At 45.0% G+C, this 20,223-nt stretch overlaps 1 protein-coding gene across 2 annotated transcripts in view; it reads left to right on the top strand.

Moving 5' to 3' along the window:
- TUBA8 (tubulin alpha 8) overlaps positions 1-20,223 on the top strand; it is a 71,000-nt gene that overhangs the window by 35,474 nt on the left and 15,303 nt on the right. For both annotated transcript variants that reach the window (XM_086952919.1, XM_086952918.1), the window contains exon 3: positions 17,816-17,964. In XM_086952919.1, the coding sequence (XP_086809045.1) occupies positions 17,816-17,964 (149 nt within the window). The remainder of the gene's footprint in view (positions 1-17,815; positions 17,965-20,223) is intronic.

Genomic DNA, 20,223 nt, shown 5'->3' with positions numbered 1-20,223 from the left:
GACGTGCTTTTCATGCCGCAAGAGTTGTGTTGGGTAGGTCGCAGTGTTTCTAAGGGTCGGCGTCTCCCTCTTCCTCCTGATTATGCAAAGGAAGTGTGATGATTGCGGAGCATGTGTGGTAAATGTAAATGTAAACGTATGTGTCTTGTAAAGCGCACTGCTGCCCGAGGCGTCGTGGCGCTGTAGACCGCTGGGGAACCCGTCCTGGCTATCCCTGTGAGATGGTCTCTACTGGATATCTCCAAGGTGAAACCAGGCATCCCTGGCGAATGTGGGGGGCCGTTGTAGAGATGAGGCAAGCTTAATGCCCAGAGTTGCAGAGTGTGATCCCTGGTTAGAGTAGGCACCGAGGCGAGAATTATCGAGTCCCCTGACCCTGGTCCATGACCCTGCCGCGTTGGGAGTTGAACCCTGGTCCCGGGTCGTTCTCTGCTTCCGGGTCTGCCGCCTCTAACCAGTGAGCCACACCACTCCACTAAGTGGTGTGGTGAATAGAGGGGCTGAGCAAACGCGCCGCAAACCTTCATTCAGCACAGCAAGGAAGATTCAACAGTTCCCTTGGGGATATATGTTTGGTGCCCCCAGAATCAAGTAAGTGCTGTGCTGGGGAAGGGAGCATTTTGTGCATTATAGAAGACTTTGTGGACTGAGTCTTTGTGGTGCCTGCTGGAGCATTACTAGTGGCCTACTATTTGAGGACCCTGAATAGCTGCCTCAAGGATTGTAATTCAAGTCCTGCAGCCTCTGTGGTCATCTGTGGAGGGGTCTTATTACTTTGGAAAATTAGGAAACATGCAGACAAAAAAAATACATTTTTACAAACTCTTCTTCAAGTTCCTCCTTGCCATTAAAAGGCAGAGACATGACAAGAGTTCATGACCAGGAAGGAAACATAGCAATTATCCTAGATACCTTTCCGTCTGTGAAAAATAAGTCTGACGTAGAGGGGAAGAGAACTAATGAACTAGGGTGTGGTGTCTTCAGCTGCCAGGGTACTGACGAGTTTGTGAAATCATTCAGTTGGAGAGGGTAGTATAATATCAAGGACATGTGTCCTGAACTGCTGGCACATGTAAAAGAGAATGTGAGATTTCATGCAGTTGAAAAGCTTGGAACTTAGGAAGTGACGTCACTGAAACAATTGCAGAAGGCTCCCAATAGAGTTGTTCCCATTCATTGGCATGTGTTGGATGTGGGGACACAGGTGTGGAAAGATTAATCTACCACGTGTCATTTCCTGTCTCTACCTTTTGACAAATATGTAATGTCAATTTCTTGACAACCTACAGGTAAAATTTGTTGTTGCCCGTCTAGTAGGAAAGCCTTCAATGACGAAGGGACATTTCTAAATGATCTAGCAGAAAACAAGATTGATTCTGGAATAAAGAGAGGTTTTTTGCGATCCTCTTTGGCACTGCATGCATGTATGTCCGAAACAAATACCTCTCGATTGTTGATTTCAACCAGTTCACGTTTATACATTGTATTCTGATCAATGACGAGGAATGGGACGGTGCGTTCAGTTTTTGTCAGATATCTTCCTTAATATGATAGAAGCCTCAGTGTTAGCAAGTGGTGCCTCTTGCAGCACAACGTAACCTGGGCTTAGGAGAATGTAATAATGATGCTGATCAAAGGTTTACTGCCCTAGGGATGGCCTTTAAAAGATATAGGGTTTTTGGCTATGAATTTAAAAGATAATCTGCATCATAAGTGTAAGTAGAGGACGCGCTGTTCCTCACTCATTAGACAGTCATCCAAGAAAGCATTTAGACAATCATCTAGAAGACAGCAGTCATCAGAACAGTTTTCTAAGATTCAAGGAAATCCTTTCTGGGACAATTTCCTATTATGCAGAAATAAGAGTCATTCTACAAAGAGCCTCTTTCCTGATCCTCTGGAAGTCAGGCCAAACATGGCGAGTGGGTGGTTGAATTCACAACTTTCAGAAGAAATGTAGGAAATTAATTTCAGACTTGTGGTCTTGAGGGGCACAAAATAGAATTTCCTTCTCTATCTGTGGACTTTGGGATCCTTCCTTCACTATTGGCAAGATGTCCCATGAAGGGGACAACATTAATGGAAGGTCTCAAAGCCCTGGCGGAAAAGAGGGCCACTGTTCCACTTCTCGAAGCGTATTAAGGTTTGGGGTTATACTCTATCATCTTCCTTGTCCTCAAGGTAACAGAAAGTTATCGGATGGTGAATGTCCTTAAAGAGGTGAACACATGAGTACCAGGTATCCCATTTAAAAGGGAGAACCTTTAAAGAATCATTCCTCTACTTCCACTAAATGACTTCACAGCCACTATCGACCTGATGGATGCCTATTTCCCACTTCTTATTGTCAACTCCCAGCAGAAATTTCTGGGACTTTGTATCTGAACCAACTCTGGTGGTTCAAAGTGCTTCCATCTGGTGTTTGGTCATCACTGAGGATTTTCATGAAAGTGGTGGTTCTAGTTGTGACTCATCTCCAGGGCATTTCGGTTTAGCCATATCTCGATGACTGGTTTGTTCATGCTCCTTCAGAACCCGACAAATGGTTGCTGAACGTGATAAAGACCACTCTGAACATTTTTGGACTCATGCTGAATATCCCAAAATGTTAACTCAATTCATCCAAAGACATGGCAAATAGGTACAGATTCATCGAAAATCTTCCTTCCCAATCCATTGGTAGCCTAGTAGAATTAAAAGTTGACGCCACAGATTTCACTGTCTTGGGCAATTTTAATTTCCATATTGATAAACTGGATCAGATGGCTGGTGCAGGTGAAACACATTGTCCAGGGCTCTTCACACAAAGCTGGTCATCTGCTTGATGGCATTATTATGGACAATCCACAGCTCAATGGGTTATCCTATCTTCCTTTGGCATGGCCTGAATATAAGGCAGTCATGTTTGAGATAAATGGCTTATCCAATGGAGAAAAATCCTGTCCACAAATTGGAAATATCACTTGTCCCCTATGGAACACTATTGATGCTAGTCAGTTTAGTGCATCTCTTATTCAATCACCTGCATTGGTTTGCCTCGATTTGGACACTGATGCACATAATTACCATCAATGGCTGGACGTACTACTAACTCAGTTCCAGCAAAAAATTCTAATACCCATAAAGACTAATCCTTCTGAACCCTGTATCAGCGATGACTTCAGACAGGAAAAGCAGGAAAAAGGAGATTCGAACGTAAATGGAGACTTGAGTATAAACTAGAAGCTAAAGAGGAATATAAAGTAAATTTACAGACCTACAACAAATGATTTTAATTGATGAAAAGAATTACTTTGTGGCAAAAACAGAAGGAGCTATGAACTCCTTGAAGGAATTATTCGCAATAGCCAATAAGCTGTCAAAACTACCAGATCCAAAGAATCACAATATTAATAAAAAAATTTGCAATACACTAGCATCTCATTTCTAAGATCAAGTCAAACGGGTCTATGATTCCTTTCTAGACACTAATCACACTGTTGATTTAAACAACAGACTGCTGAAGAACACCTGCAACAACAGTACCATATCGCATTTTGGACCTCCGACGGTGTATCAGACTCAAAGGATACTGATGCAGATTCAATCGGGTTCTGTTGAGGACCCATGCCCAGCCAGAATAATTCATTTAGCCAATGAGGTGATAGCCACACACTTCACAGTCATTTTCAACAACCTATTTGAAGCTGTATATTTTCTAATAGACTGGAAGAAAGGGTCTATTCTTCATTGATCAAAAAATCAACTGAGATACTGCTGACCCTAACAATTATCGACCAATCACACAACTACCATTTCCTGACAAATTGGTCAAAAAATCATCAACCACGAACTGACTACTTTTTTAGACAAAACAAAGAGTCTTGATTCTACACAGTTCAGATTTTGTAGTCATCAGAGCTGGCATTGGTCACAGCTATGAAAGAAATTAGGCAGACAATAGACAGTGGTGGAGATGCGGCTTTGATCTTTCTGGATCTTTCAGTCGCATTTGATACCGTTAATCATGCTCTCCTAATTGATCGTCTTGAATCAATTGGGGTCAGAGATAATGCACTCCAGTTTATCACCTCCTTTCTGGCTGACTGTATCCAGACGGTCTCTCTGTGAATTTACCTCACCAGCCTTCTCTCTGCCCTGTGGGGTTCCCCAGGGCTCATCCCTCAACCCCACTTTATTTACTCTCTATGTTATCCCGCTTGCGGCTCTAATCAGGTCATTTGGTTTCAATTTAGTTTCGTACGCGAATGACAAGCATATTGCTGTATCTGTCACCAACAATCCGGGAGCCACGGCAGCTCAATCCCACAATTGTATGCTTCATATCGGGAAGTGGATGAGCAGTAACTCCCTAAAATTAAACTCCTCAAAGACTGAGGTCCTGTTTATTGCCAAAAATCTCTCTTTTTGGTTGAACAACTGGTGGCCCCTGGAACTGGGGATTCTACCTATCCCTAGTGATAAAGCAAAAAACCTTGGAGTATTTATTGATACCAAATTATCTTTTGAAGGACAAATAATTCACATTACCTCATCGTGTTTCTTTATTTTGAAAACGTTTATTTTGAAAACCCTAAGAAAATTGTTGCTTTTTATTCTATCAAGCCTGCAGAAGATGGTAGATACCACTCTCATCTCATCCAAAGTAGACTACTGTAACGCGCTTTCCATTAATATTCGAAAACTATTTTTACATAAGTTACAAACACTGCAGAATGCTGCTGCATGGTTATTGCTAGGCATTCCAAAGTATAAATCCACATCTCAAGCACTGATCCAACTATACTGGCTCCCTATAGGTAAACACATTCAGTTTAACCCTTTCCGCGCTGTGCGAATTTTCACGGCCGTCGTCCGCACATGCCCACCATGATGTCGGACGGCCCTCGGCTGTCCGAAGCACACAAGGTGTTAAGACACTCTGGATTGCCTTCAGAGCACAACAAGGTGTTGGCCTTGAGTATTTGATACAGCGTTTTCAACGCTACACCCCAGCACGCTCCCTGTGCTCATCAACCAGTGGAAATCATGTAATCCCCAGATTTAGGAAAGCTAACTGGGGAGGGGGAGAGAGGATTTTTTTCATGCACATCGAGGTTGTTAAACTCACTCCTAAAAGAATTAAAATATAAGACAAATCTATTGGAATTCAGAAAGAATCTAAAAACCTGGCTTTTTAGTAAATAACTTTAGCATCTTTCAGAACCTTTCTTGCTGTCCGGATCTACTTAGCGCCTATATACCCCCGGGTGATTGTCGTGCTTTAGAAATTCTATTTTCATTCATTTCATTCAAAGTAAGAGCTGTTCCTCTTAACACTGATGTCTACCCTGCTCACCCTTCAGGAGACTTCAGCAAAGAAATTTTTCAGGCCCATAAGTTGGTATGTGTACATAGGTAAGTGTCTTTACAATGTATTGGACAAGACGTCACCTATGTCAAGTCAAGTCAAGTCAAAAGATTTATATAGCGCGCTACATACCCAGAGGGTCTCAAGGCGCTTGTAGAAGGGTGGGGAGTTACTTGTCGAATATCCACGTTTTGAGTTGCTTTCTGAATGCTAGGTGGTTCTGAGTAAGGCGAAGGTGAGTGGGAAGTGAGTTCCAAGTTTTAGCTGCTAGGTAGGAGAAGGATCTACCTCCCATGGTGGTTTTGTTGATGCGAGGTACAGTGGCAAGGGCTTGGTTGGAGGATCGTAGCTGGCGGGAGGGGGTGTAGAAGGATAGTCGTGTGTTGAGGCATTCGGGTCCGATTTCGTAGAGTGCTTTGTGTGCGTGGGTTAGGAGCCGGAAAGTGATCCTCTTATTGACGGGGAGCCAGTGGAGGTTTTTCAGGTGATCAGAGATGTGTTCTTTACGCGGGATGTCTAATATGAGCCTGGCTGAGGCGTTCTGGATGCGTTGTAGCTTTTTCTGGAGTTTTGCGGTGGTGCCGGCGTAGAGGGTGTTTCCGTAGTCCAGTCGGCTCGTGACCAGAGCGTGGGTGACTATTTTTCTAGTTTTGGTAGGGATCCAGCGAAATGTTTTTTTGAGCATGCGAAGAATGTTGAAGCAAGATGAAGAAACGGCGTTGACTTGTCTGTTCATCGAGAGTGAGGAATCCAGGATGACGCCCAGGTTCCGTGCGTGGTCCGTCGGGATGGGTGCTTTTCCAAGGGCCTCTGGCCACCAAGAGTCGTCCCAGGCGGAGGGGGAGGTACCTAAGATGAGGACTTCTGTTTTGTCTGAGTTCAGTTTCAGACGGCTGTGCTTCATCCATTCGGCTACTTTCATTCCTTCGTGTAGGTTGGTTTTGGCCGTGTTAGGGTCTCTGGTGAGTGATAGGATCAGTTGAGTGTCGTCGGCGTAGGAGATGATGTTGAGGTTATGTTGGCGTGCGATGGCCGCGAGGGGGCTCATGTAAACGTTGAAGAGGGTGGGACTGAGTGAGGACCCTTGAGGTACGCCGCAGATGACTTCAGTGGCCTCTGACTTGAATGGTGGAAGGCGGACTCTCTGCGTTCTTCCGGAGAGGAACGAGGTGATCCATTCCAGTGCTTTTCCTTGGATTCCGATGTTTTTGAGGCGCTGTAGAAGGGTGCTATGGCAGACTGTGTCGAAGGCTGCGGAGAGGTCGAGGAGGATGAGGGTGACTGTGTCTCCATTGTCCAGTAGAGTTCGAATGTCGTCTGTTGCTGCGATGAGGGCGGTTTCGGTGCTGTGCTTGGCTCGGAAGCCGGACTGTGAGGAGTCGAGGGATTTGTTGGTTTCGAGGAATGCGGCGAGCTGGTTGTTGACAGCTTTCTCGATGACTTTGGCCGGGAATGAAAGGAGTGAGATAGGGCGATAGTTTTTGAGTTCGGTGGGGTCAGCTGTGGGTTTCTTCAGGAGGGCGCTGAGTTCGGCATGTTTCCAGCTTTCCGGGAAGGTTGCGGAGTTGAGGGAGCAGTTGATGACGTCTCGGAGGTGCAGTGCAATAATGGAGTCTGCTTTGTTAAAGATGTGGTGAGGGCAAGGGTCTGTGGGGGATCCTGAGTGGATAGAGTTCATCAGACGGATGGTGTCCTCAGTGGAGATTGGCTTCCAGTCATTGAGGATGTTCAGGGGGGTGGGGGTCCTGCAGGGGATTGGGTGGGTTGGTTTTCGGGTTGGTTGTCGAAGCTGCAATTTTGTTGTGGAAGAATGAGGCTAGGGAGTCGCAGAGGGCTTGAGAGGGGGTGATGTCGTTGGAGTTGGCTGAGGGGTTGGTAAATTCCTTGACGATGTTGAATAATTCCTTGCTGTTGTGGGCGTTGTTATCTAGACGGTCCTTGAAGGCTGCTTTCTTGGCATTTCGGATTAGTTGGTGGTGTATGCGGGTGGCGTTTTTGAAGGCGTCCTTGGTGCTGGTGGTTGAGTCTTTTTTCCAGGCCTTCTCGAGGGAGCGACAGAGTTTCTTGGATTTCTTAAGATCATCGTTGAACCAGGAGGCCTTTTTGCTGCCTAGTTTGATTTGTCGTTTTTTCAGTGGTGCTAGGATGTCGGCGCTGTTGGATAACCATTGGGTGAGGTTGGTGGCTGCTTGGTCTGGGTTTGAGGAGTGGGCGGGGGGCTTTTGAAGAAGCGATGAGGAGATCTGGTCGATGGTGATTTTGTTCCAGTTTCTTTGCAGAGTGGGTTGGGGGTGGATGTTGGATGTGGGCTTGTTGTAGGTGAAGTGAACGCAGCTGTGGTCAGTCCAAAGGAGAGCTGTGGTGTGGCTGAAGGAAACATGCTTGCTGGAGGTGAAGATAGGGTCGAGTGTGTGACCTGCGATGTGGGTGGGGGTAGTGACAAGTTGTTTAAGTCCGAGGTTTGCGAGGTTGTCCAAAAGGGTGGTGGTGTTGCGGTCGTTGTTCTTTTCAAGGTGAAAGTTGAGGTCTCCCAAAAGGATGTAGTCCTCGGAGGGGAGCGCGTGTGGAGTGATGAAGTCCGTGATGTCTTCACTAAATTGTGCGCGGGGTCCTGGTGGCCTGTAAAGGAGGGTGCCTCTGAGTGTGGTCTTGGGGTCGATGTGGATCTGGAACTGAAGGTGTTCAGAGTTGGCGAGATTGACGTCTGAGCTGGTTGAGATGCGGATGGATTTCTTATGGACGATAGCGATGCCTCCTCCTGTGTGGCTGGTACGGTCCTTGCGAATGATCTTATAGCCTTCCGGGATGGCGATGGTGATGTCTGGGGCTGAAGAGGCATTCATCCATGTTTCTGTTAGGAAGGCGACGTCCGGAGAGATGGTGTCGAGTAGATTCCTGAGGTCAATGGCGTGTCTGTGGACCGAGCGGGTGTTGAGCAGGAAGCATTGTAGGTGGTTGGGATTGGATATCTGTTGTGTGTTCGTAGATGAGGAGTTGCTCTTGGTGCCGGCGAACTTGCAGGAGTAGCAGGAAAAGGGTCCATGGTGTGTCCAGGAGCGGCTTGGACGCAGATTGGGGAGCGGCCAGGGTTAAGGGCTAGGAGGGTGGTGGCATCGTAAGTAATGCGGGAGGGGTGGGCATTACGGGGACCAGGGGGTCTGGCGCTGGGCACGGTCCAGGCGCTGACGGGCGTAGACGGGCTTACCTTTGGCGCACCTTCGGCGCGGATTGGGCGCGGTCGCTGCGCGTGAACGCTGCGCGCAAGAGCAACTGTCATATGTAGATAGTGAGAGGGGAGGGGCGAGGGAGGGTGAGCTGGGAAGGCGGGAGCGGGGCGGAGACTCGGGCAGGGCCGACAACAATAATATCAACAACAAAATGGCCGGCGAGACGGAGCAAACAAACAGGCAAAATAATGCAAAGTGCAGAAGTCAGTAAAGGCAACACAGCGAGGGCACAAATATCTCTGCAACTACTTAGCAGGCGAGGTGAAGCAGCGTTCTAAAGGCACATTAACTTACAAAGATAACAATCTTGCAATGTCAGTAGGTTACGTGATTCAAATCGATGTTTGCAATTAAAGCGTGCAATGAAAGATGAAATGACAAATTAGCAGCGCTGTATGCAAACAAATGGAGCGCTCCTACAATGCGAGCTAATTAAATAAACAAATGAGTGAATAGCAGTGCTGTACACAAACAAATAAGGCTCTCCTACAATGCGAGCTATTTAAATGAATAAATGATTAGCAGCGCTGTATGCAAATAAGCGGTCCTGCAAAGCGAGAGGAAATCGTGGTAGCGCTGAGTGCAAGCAGCTGGGGAGAACAACGATACCAGGCAGTTAGGGGAGGCAGGTCGGGAGCAGCGTGGAGGAGCGGCCGTGTCTGTGGTAAACAGGACGGTCACAGCGCGATCTTCTCAGCGCGGCCCTGATAGTCTCAGTGGGAGGGAGGGTGAGCTGGGAAGGCGGGAGCGGGGCGGAGACTCGGGCAGGGCCGACAACAATAATATCAACAACAAAATGGCCGGCGGGACGGAGCAAACAAACAGGCAAAATAATGCAAAGTGCAGAAGTCAGTAAAGCCAACACAGCGAGGGCACAAATATCTCTGCAACTACTTAGCAGGCGAGGTGAAGCAGCGTTCTAAAGGCACATTAACTTACAAAGATAACAATCTTGCAATGTCAGTAGGTTACGTGATTCAAATCGATGTTTGCAATTAAAGCGTGCAGTGAAAGATGAAATGACAAATTAGCAGCGCTGTATGCAAACAAATGGAGCGCTCCTACAATGCGAGCTAATTAAATAAACAAATGAGTGAATAGCAGCGCTGTATACAAACAAATAAGGCTCTCCTACAATGCAAGCTATTTAAATGAATAAATGATTAGCAGCGCTGTATGCAAATAAGCGGTCCTGCAAAGCGAGAGGAAATCGTGGTAGCGCCGAGTGCAAGCAGCTGGGGAGAACAACGATACCAGGCAGTTAGGGGAGGCAGGTCGGGAGCAGCGTGGAGGAGCGGCCGTGTCTGTGGTAAACAGGACGGTCTGCTTCTTTGGTATCAACAAAGGTTCTGGGCATCTGTGTCACCAGGGCCAGACTCAGGACTGATTCAGGGATAAATCTTCCTTCCCAAAGTAAGAGCTGTTCATTTTCAGGTGCTTCTGTTTACCCTGCAGGTCCTTTAAGAGGTTCCAGCAAGGAAATGAATAGAGGTGCAAGGCCATATGTTGGTATGTGTCTTTACAGTGCAATGGGCAAGACTTTACCTTTATCTACCCCTTTGAAATCTGCAGAGGGTTTAGGCTTCTGAGTTCCAGTCATTGTAGACGCCAGTCCCAGACACTCAAGAACTCAGGCTCAATCTCCAGGGGTGCCTGGATTCACTAAATCTCTCCAAGGGAATTGTGATGCATCCAATCACTCCCATGGTTCTTAGAAGGATGTTAGCTTGAGAATGGGAGGCTTGGTGCTTACCTCTGTCAAGCAAGGTGGACAGCGATGGAGAGCTGGAAGGCCAGAAGAGACATTGCCAGGATGTGGAGTGGACGCCTCCTCTCACAAAAAAGGCTTGGGCCCAGAATATGAACTGGTACATGTGGCAGAGAAGACAATATACTCAGTTGGGGGCTGCCATAAATGGTTTGATAAAATATGGGGTCCATGGAGGTATAAAATTATGACATCTACAATAATCCGAGAGAAAATCGATAGGCACAAAAGTGACTGTGTCGTAAAGCAGTATGGTGAAATGAATATATAGATTAGTAATTGAACTGTGTAACAGGTGGAATGCTGAGAAGTGACTATGTGAGATCTAATTTGAAATTATTTGGTGACTTGGGCCTGAGTTAGTTTGGCAGAGGGTACTCTATCACAAACGTGCAAATGTTTGATCCCAAGATGCTTTGAGCAAAAGTAGCAACTGTTGATTGATCATTTGACCACTTGTTGCAGATGAAGAACACTCAACTGGCTCGGGTGCACCTGCAAGTGGTCCAGCTCTTTGACTCACTGACTCTTAAGGTGGCAGTGTTGGGGACACACGCTGGACCCCACTAGTCCAAGTTAGCACCAACAGATGAGGATGTTCTCTATTAATTTCTTGCAGAACTTTTCCTTCATTAACTCTATATTATTTAATAGACAGCCGGTGCTTTTATATCCATAAGTTATTTCTAAACACAGCACCCACCCCTCTGAGCTCAGCGCCAGGTACAACTGCACCTGTCACACCACCCTAGCGCCAGCCCTGATAACAGCATCTGAAGCTTGTTATCAGTAAATACCTGCTCTCGGTCCCTAGAGCTGGGCGTCTCCTGGGGCCCTTCCTGAGAGAAAGTAAACCAGCATTGCACTTCCTCAGCTCGCTCCCGACAACGCTTAATTTGTAACTTAGTTAAGTGCTGGGTCCGAAAGTGTTGGTCAGACGCCAGCAGTCGGCACTAGAAATATCAGGGTGCCGAACGCTGAGACTGCATAATCTTGAATCCACTTTATGGCTCTCTCCACCACCAGACACTCCCTGCCCTTTTATCTCACTCGTGCAGGTTCTTTTTCATACCTACTGTCTCCCTTTGCCATTGATTTCCTGCCTTTCTCTTCCTCCTTGTTTCTCTCATGTGTTTTTCTCTCTCTTGATCGGAGTCACAAATTGTTGAGAAAAAATAAGTGCTAGTTTCCAAAAATGAGTGCTGATGGGCCCCACCTGTTACCACCAGCTCAAATTAAGCGCTGGACTTCACCTTTGTTAACTATGCTGCTAACAGACACCTTCTGTACCTGGGTGCATTCCACACTCTCTGTTCGAAGCAATGACGAACAATGGCACGGATCAAGGCAGTGGTCTTCAATCTTTAAAATGGCGTCTCCGTTGTGTAATAAGAATATCGCCGTGTCCTCCGTCAAAAGGACAAACATATTTTCTCATAATTATTCTATTAAATGGCCAGCTCTTAACATATTTATCAATTGAAACATTGCGGTTAAGTTCAGTTATTCTTTTTAAAAGTGCAAATACATAATTGACAACATGCAGACTGTAGCTTGAACTCTTTAAAAAGTGTAAAAGTATCCACAATATGATCCTTTATCTGAAAGGGGGAGATACTTTGAGGGCTATTTGGCACAACAGTAATGCATTATCAGTGATACAATGTATAGTTCAATGAAATTCTATTGGCTTAACTGAAATCCCGTCCAGCTATTGCCGAATCAAGGAAAAGGCAACACAGCCAATCAGTGAAGAGGGCTAAGCCAAAGTCAACTTTCCCACTCTCTCTGTACTAGTTATTGTACCATTTAAAGTTTATTGATAACATGAGGTCATCCAAGCATCTAAACCTGTCTGTAGCAAGGTCTATAACATAAACATTTCAGTAATTTTTAGTTTATTTCTAAGTTCGTATGAACAAGATGCATATTAATATATTCGGCGTTCAAAACAGAGGTTATGTTTCCCTCGCTCCCCTTCTCTCCAACGTAATATATTATGTCTATTGGTTTATGACACATGTCATAATCCAAAGCAAATACTAGCAGATAATAGGAGGACTGAAACATTTCAGACACTCATCCCCAGTCACAGATCTGGGTTGAAGCCATCACCATTCTTTAGCTCACTTCCCACCTCAGTTCAAACCCAGCTATATGCAAATCAGTTTTGCCCCTGTTCCTCATGGGAACAGTCCAGCCCAAACTGCCAAGCCAGGTCTTCCCTGAACCGGAAACAAGTGTCCTGAGGCCGGTTTCTGGGTAACACCCTTCTTCAGCCAGGTTAGCTTGAATCCAGCGGCAAAGTGAGCAAGAGACCCATGTCTGAGCATACCCTCAAACTTAGGGCGAACAAAACAAACACAAGGAGATAACGGACGGAACGCTGAAACGTTTCAGACACTCACCCCCAGTCACAGATCTGGGTCCAAACTGGAATGGCATGGGGAGCAAAAAAACTATCGATTTAGGCCAAGATGTCTGTATTGGGGTGAATGTATGACATTGTTCTGCATTCTATCCATCAGTTCGTTTTTGCATTTGTCACCCAGAGTGGGACGGGTATGCCCAGACGTGAGTCCCGTGCTCTCCATGCCACTGGAGTCAAGCTATCTTGGCTAATGAGGGGTGAAACCCCAAAACCGGTACTAGGATGCTTGTTTCCAGTCCAGGGAGGACCTGACCTGGCAATTCAGTCTGGACTGTTCCCATTGAGTGCAGGGTCAAGACTGATTTGCATATGGCTGGGTTCAAACTGGAATGACATAGGGAGCAAAAAAATGGATGGATTTAGGCCCAGATCTCTGTACTGGGGTGAATGTATGACATTGTTCTGCATTCTGTCCATCAGTTGTGGCACGTCATAATCCAGGCATGGCAGAAACAGGAAGAGCATTTCTTCTCACCATGTGCAAAGGCCCACGTAGCCTCCACACTCTGTTATCTCACTGAATGGAGTTGTTGATGCTGGAGTAAAATAAGCACTGATTCTGTACCTCTTCAGACAACACATATGCTTATGGGGGAGAGTTATTCCAGGCACCACAGAGTCATGACAACTGAAACTCTTGTACCCAAGTTGGTTAAATGCAACCCATGACCTGCCAGAAAGAAATTTCACTGAAAGAGACTGAATCACTATTCCTACGTTGGTGTGAGTACGTGTCAAGCCAATGTCAATGCCTGGATTTAAGGGGTCACTCTTAACTTTCTTGAAATTAGGTTAAATGAAGATCTCTCACTTTGTCCCGGCAGTAGCAGGGGATAGACTGGTGACCCCTCTAAAGTTGTGCCAATTAACACTAGAATGAAATAGAGACAAAGGCCTTAAAATCTCATCTTGAGGCTGGACGAGTAAAGATATCAACATCTTAGTGCTTGTAAGAGATGGGCTGGAATAAGCGCTTGCAATGCAGTGATATCCAGGACTGGAGCTTAATACTTTCAAGTCTGCAAACTTGCATGAGCTGAATGGGAACTGCAAGATAGAAGGATGTGGTACAGAAACCGCAGAATAAACAGGAGTGAGGAAGGACTGGTAAAAGTATAGAAATTGCAATTGCAGCTGGCCGCCATCCTGTGGGTTCAAAACCCGCTCACCTCCCAAATACACATTCTGTAATTAAAATACATGGGATTCTGTAATCTCTGTATAAACGCCAGTCTCTAATTTCTTCATAATCCGCCACTTGTGACGCACCCAGTAATCGATTAATGAAGAAAAGACGTCGGAACTCGGCTCTATTATAAGGTATTACAGTCAAGTTCTGACTTCACACTGCCTTTATGCCAGAGCCAACAGCCGAGGTGAAAGACAGGTCAGGAGCATAATTGAAGCAGCTGTTTAAAGCAACGAAAACAAATATTGCTTTTCTTTCTTTTGTTCTATTTTTTAATCTAATAAAACAACCAAATGCCAATACTGATGAACACTTTTCCACTTTTGTATGTATCCTGTTGAGGTCGTCTCAGACTGGAGCGACCTCCTTTTGAATTGAGCGCCCTTTTGAATTTTGTTTCAGGCTGGACATGCCTTAGTTTCTTTTGGCTAAATAGCTAATGCCTGCGGTGCCACAAACATTCTAACACCTCGGATGATTAAGTGATTTAAGTCTTGCAGCCAAAAGAAACAAAAGAAAACAAACACTAAAAGGGACGTTCCACCACTGCCCTAGGCGTGTCCAGCCTGGAAGAAAATTCAAAAGGAGGACGCTCCAGCCCAAGACTACCTCAACAGGATACATACAAAAGCAGTCCATGACTGCCTTGAGAATAAAAAATATGTTGCCAGCAGAAACATATATCGGCTGATCTAGTTATGATATTGTGCTTGTCGGTCCTGAGGAGAACCCCGCAAATACCGTTTGGGTGTTCGAAACGCGTCGACCTGTTTGTGACCAATTGAGTGTTTACATTTGTGCAAATTATTTTCAATTTTGTATTGTGTTTTTGAAACTAATTCACCTTTAGTCTTTTGTCAAAAATTAATTGTGTTATTTGTAGAGTGTCTGTCTTTTGTAGTGAGTATGGTTGTGAGGCTGCTGGAATGAGTGTGGGAAGATTGTAGAACTGCGAACAAACATAAGCAGTGTGTGAAGAGAATAAAAGTTTTGGATGGTGGTGTGAGATATATGTTGATAAGTGAAATTCAGGAAAATTTGGTATGTTGATGGATTTTAATGATTTTCAATAATCCATAGAAATTACTATGTGGATAAATACATTTTGATTGATTCATACAGAGACAAAAGGTCTTGTGGTCACATTGTTTGACTTCAATGTGGTACTTATAAGAGGAAAAGTGTTCATCAGTATTGGCATTTTGTTGTTTATTTGTTAGTTGGGGCTCAGCCTTACTGATTTTGAGTTCAAACCCTTGTTATTTATTTCTTTTTTTTATCTAGCAATGACAAGCAGAGAGAATATGTTTATTTTTTTCACTCCTTAGATAGTTAGCGAAAAGCTAGAATCTTTCTGCATGTTTTGGCGCATTCAGAGCTAGTGCAGCTTTTTTTGTATTGAGCTGTTTCTCATTGCAATAAGTACCTAACAGGCTTTTGATATGTTTAATTTTGCACTAGAGGTTTTATTTGTATTCTTCATGTTTGCAAACATGCTCACTCTTTCATATGAAGGAGCTATGCACCAAGGTTTTAAGTGGTTTGTCGGAAAGGTGATGACCTTGTTCCTCTATATGGTTATGCAACTCCTCGGTGACTTGCAATATTCTTATAATGTACAGCAGGAGGTACTTTAACCCTTATATAACTTATTTTACGTATTTGATACATTGCAAAGATGCACACAATTAGAGAGGAAATGTTATTAAAGTTGGATGGGTTGTACCATGAAACGGTTTTGTGTGTGTGAGCAGGGTATACGGGGTAGAGAGTGCAGGGACGTAGCTACCAGTGGTGCAGCAGGTGCGGCTGCACAGGATCTGGAGCCCCGAGGGTCACATTGAACCCTGATATTTGCAGCAGCCAAAGGAGCCATTTTCCATGCTTGCACCAAGGCCCATAGCATCCTTACTACACTACTGAGACGGATTACAAAAAGCAGGATATAATGGGTAGGAAGATAGTAACGTGATGGGAGGGATATACAGATAATTGTTAATATTTTTAAATAGTGGACCCATTTACCCTTTGATGCACAGGGATTCTAAGTGGTTCTTCCAAACTTGATGATTTATGTTGAAGTGCCAAAACTGGGTTTAGAACACAAGCATCTGAGCTACGGTAGTGGACAAAAATCCACCATTTTTACTTTGGAAACTTATTTTTGGAGAAAATATGCCACACAAAAGCATCAACACCCCCCTATGGGGACATTTCTCCTGTGTGTGTGTGTGTCACTCCATTTCAGCTGTAAACTTTCCTCAAGCAGCTGTCTCTTCCCACAGCTGACCTAAGACCAGCCTGATGGTGCCACCACACTGCTGTGCCTGAGCGGATCCTTGCTGGGCAGCACGAAAGTCCTGTTAATCAGGGCGACCACTGATCCTGCTTGGTCCCTCCATAAGTTGTCCTGTAGGTTAGAAAGCATGTTGTATGTTTCTTGTTTTGGGGCAATCCTATTATTCAAGCATGGGAACCTTTGTGGGGGAATTTTCCAAATTCTTATTGGACCTCCATGTTATTCAGGGAGAACATTGCACAATCTTGAAAATCAGATGTTCCCCCATCATGGTATGGGAGCGATCTAGAACTATCACTTTCTTAAACCTTGTGTTCATCTGTTTCATCGAAAGAGCCCTGTGAATCAGCGCCTCCATTTCTTATTCCGTTGTCTTTAATGCTGCTGTGCATTAACCTATCTCAGCAAATCCGTATGAAGTGAATTGATGGTTTGCCTCAGAATCTGCTGACCTTTAGGCAACACCTAATTATGTGCAGACAAACTCCCACTCATCTGCATCTACTCATCTCAAATGTTTTAGTCATTTATGAAAACCCAACTGTAGGCATACCCACACGTCATGGCCCATAAGTATTCCTCTGCTTGAATGATGGTTTCTTCATGTCGAAACATTTACCGGAGTGAGGCTTCCCGTTGGAGAGATCCCCCATAAAGGAGTTTTACTTTAGAGCAGGAAGTACGATGGACTGATTGCCAAAACAGCATATTCATTTATGACAGTTCCCAGGTCCTTGGCTCTATAAGGGATAATATTTATCAAGAGAGCAACTACTTAGTCTTATTAGGGTCTAAAGGCTGACACCGTAATTTCTCTTAATGATTCACATTCCTGGGTGGGATGCTTTTTTATATTGTTGAAGGATTCTCAAGTCTAGATCTCTTTCCACCATTGCAGATCTCTGCACAACATAGATATCCGCTTGGCCATTTTCCACTTACATCCGGGCTTTCAACCTTATGCATCCACATATCGAGGTGATATAATCCCATGATCTCTGACCAAAGACTTGCTGTGAGCAGTTAAGGAACCAGGGGCCTGATTACGATCTTGGCGGACAGGTTACGATATCCCTTCCCCCAGATTACAATTCCATTACATCGTATGGAACTTGTGCTTCGGCGGACAAGATGTCCGTCATGTTTGTGATGGATAATCTCATCTGCCAAGATCGTAATTAGGCCCCAGGACTAATTTAAGAATGAACAACCATTCAAATCCAAGAACTGTCTATTGTACTGAGTTATGCCTGTCAAACGTTGATGCAGTTGACCGGAGCTATGCAAGATTCTCAGGCTATCCACACTGGGAACATTTGCAATGAATCTAAGGGGGAATCGTTTAGGTGGCTTGTGCTATTTCTGAAAATGTAGCGTGGATCTGTCTTCATGGATCAACGATGGCATATATTTAGCAGATGCATCCATAGTGAATGTGTAAATGGTCCTTTACTGCCACTTCCTACTGCTACTTACCACTTGGGCACCTCTTTAATAGTTAGTACATATGTGCATCAAATATGCAACAAAAGAATCTCTTTCTGTTCTTAGATGAAGTGCGGAACGGCAAATACCGCCATCTTTTCCACCCAGAGCAGCTCATCACTGGCAAGGAAGATGCTGCCAACAACTATGCCCGCGGCCACTACACCATTGGCAAGGAGAGCATCGATCTAGTGCTGGACCGCATTCGGAAGCTGGTGAGTGTAAAGGCTGATCGCAAGTGCTGAGCTATAGTGCTGGCCCAGGCTGCTGAATCAAACAGCATGCGCGGTATTGTTGCTGTGATAGCGCAGACTACAGCAAGAGTGCCATCACAGCCATCATAGTGCAGACATGAGTGGTGTTGCAACTGTTTTAGGGAGGAGAATGAGTGGTATGGCAACCATGATTATGCGGTCACTCCAAATACGAACCGTAAAACATAATAATTCTTGAAAATTTCCCCAGAATCCATAAAAAGCATAACATTTTATAAAGCAAAATAAATGTCCCCAAATGTATGAAATGAGGCTATGGAAAGTCACAGTGATGTAACATTACAAGCCTGTATGGAGAGGCCTGTTGGGAGAATGTTGTGGCAGATAATTAGTGGGTGCTCTTCTGAAAGAAGGTTGTTTGCGGGCCTTAAGATTGCCATCTACCGTGCCCCCCAGGTCTCCACCGCGGTAGTGGAGGCTCTTGTTCATGACTGACTGACAAGCCCCCATTGCAACTAAGCTCTCAGAATGAGGATTAGGCCCAGCCCAGAGATATGAGTTTGATAGGAACATCCTGGAGGTCGAATTACCCGTTCTATGTAACTGGGGAAAGGCTTAGATACATTCGGCCTTATTTCATTCTGAAATGCTAGGAGATTCCTGCCCTGATGTTGCTTTGTCTTCTATCCCAACAGTATCTGGGCAAGCTTATATCGGATTCATGATGTTGGGTGGTCAACCCCTCTATGAGCATATCTGCACTCCCCTATCTTCATCCAGGTCTGATGCTGGACAACTAGGTCCCAGCAGCAGAATGAGATAACATAGATGGCCTTAGTCAGGGAACCATGGCAACAAATTCCTAGAGTAATGCTCGTTGAAGGGTATGCGCAGAGCACATCAATAGGTGCTTCTCCTACTCTTTGTAGGGGAAGGAACAAGACTATTGAAGCAGACAGGACCAAGGCCTGGTCAGCCTAAGCAGCTCTGAGTGACTCAAAGCTGTGGATTTTATTTATTGATGTAGCATTTTTATTTAATGACCCCTCTCCATCGCCTGGTGGATCCTTCAGAGCACTGCAGGCTAGTGATAGTCTAGGTACTTGATGGGGAGGTTGAGTCTGATCGATGCCAGTAGATGATGCACGTAGATGCAAGCTGGATTCGGATGACCCCGGCGGTACTCCATGTGTGCCAACACTCGGTGAAGATTCAGTTAAGCCAAAGTGAACTATGCGGCTGTGGTTTGAATGGAAGGGTCAGATGCAGTTCAGTGAGATTTTATAGGCCGCTGTGAGAGCAAGGAATAGTGGAGAGACCAGGCCCCAGTCCCACTGTCCACACCTATTGTACCTGAGGAGAGAGTGCTAGGGCACCAGTGTGACTGATCCCCTGTGTCAATGGCAGATGTGTGAGAGGCCAATGATTTCTGCCAACTTCCTTCATAGGAACTCTTATCTGCTCCACAGGTACATTGCTCCAATTAAGGGTATTATGACTGGAAGCCGAGCCTGTGCTCATTGGAAAGGAGCTATATGTATGATCTGTGTTAAACTAGGTGACAGTACTGCAATTCTTAACAAACAAGGTTGACCTTCTCCCTAAAAGTCACAATGGACACCACATACATTATTGCCCGTAAACTACATCCACCAGTTTTGCAATGAAGAGTTTCTTCTGCATGTCAGTCTGTCACTTTTAGTAAGTGTATGCCAACCATTGGCATCCTGCCCACAGGTATCCACATGAGTCATCGCCATCTTGTGTTTACATGCTCCATCATATGCCAGACATTGCAGTAGCTGTTCTCGTAATAGTGGTTTCCAGTATTAAATGAGCCGGTAGGACCAGTATGTGACCAGCAGTACAGTTTGTAGTGGCAGTAGTTGTACCAATACAATCAGTAGCAGTAAGAGGACTATAAAGACAAGTAGAAGAATGAACAGAGGTAGTGTTGCCTACAGAGCTCACACGATTCTGGGTGAGGCTCTTGTCGGCTCCTACCAAGTGTACTTCATTGAGCTCTCATTGGAACTCCCCCAAACCTGACATACTCAACTCTAGTGACCTTTAATCTCAGGGGTCCGGATGGTCCACCAGTGCTTGAGAACATAACTTGGAGAATGAAACGTCCACATTTATTTTGGCATCACAGAAGTAAGTATCTTGGCAGAGAACCCGCATATCACCACCATCTTGGTTAAGAAGTTTGAATTATTTGCATTTTGAAATAAAATATCTTCCTTCTGCTCAACTACA

The sequence above is a fragment of the Lissotriton vulgaris genome, chromosome 1_2 (assembly GCF_964263255.1).
Source record: "Lissotriton vulgaris chromosome 1_2, aLisVul1.2, whole genome shotgun sequence".
In the NCBI taxonomy this organism is placed as follows: Eukaryota; Metazoa; Chordata; class Amphibia; order Caudata; family Salamandridae; genus Lissotriton; species Lissotriton vulgaris.
This window is presented reverse-complemented; position numbering and strand designations above follow the sequence as displayed.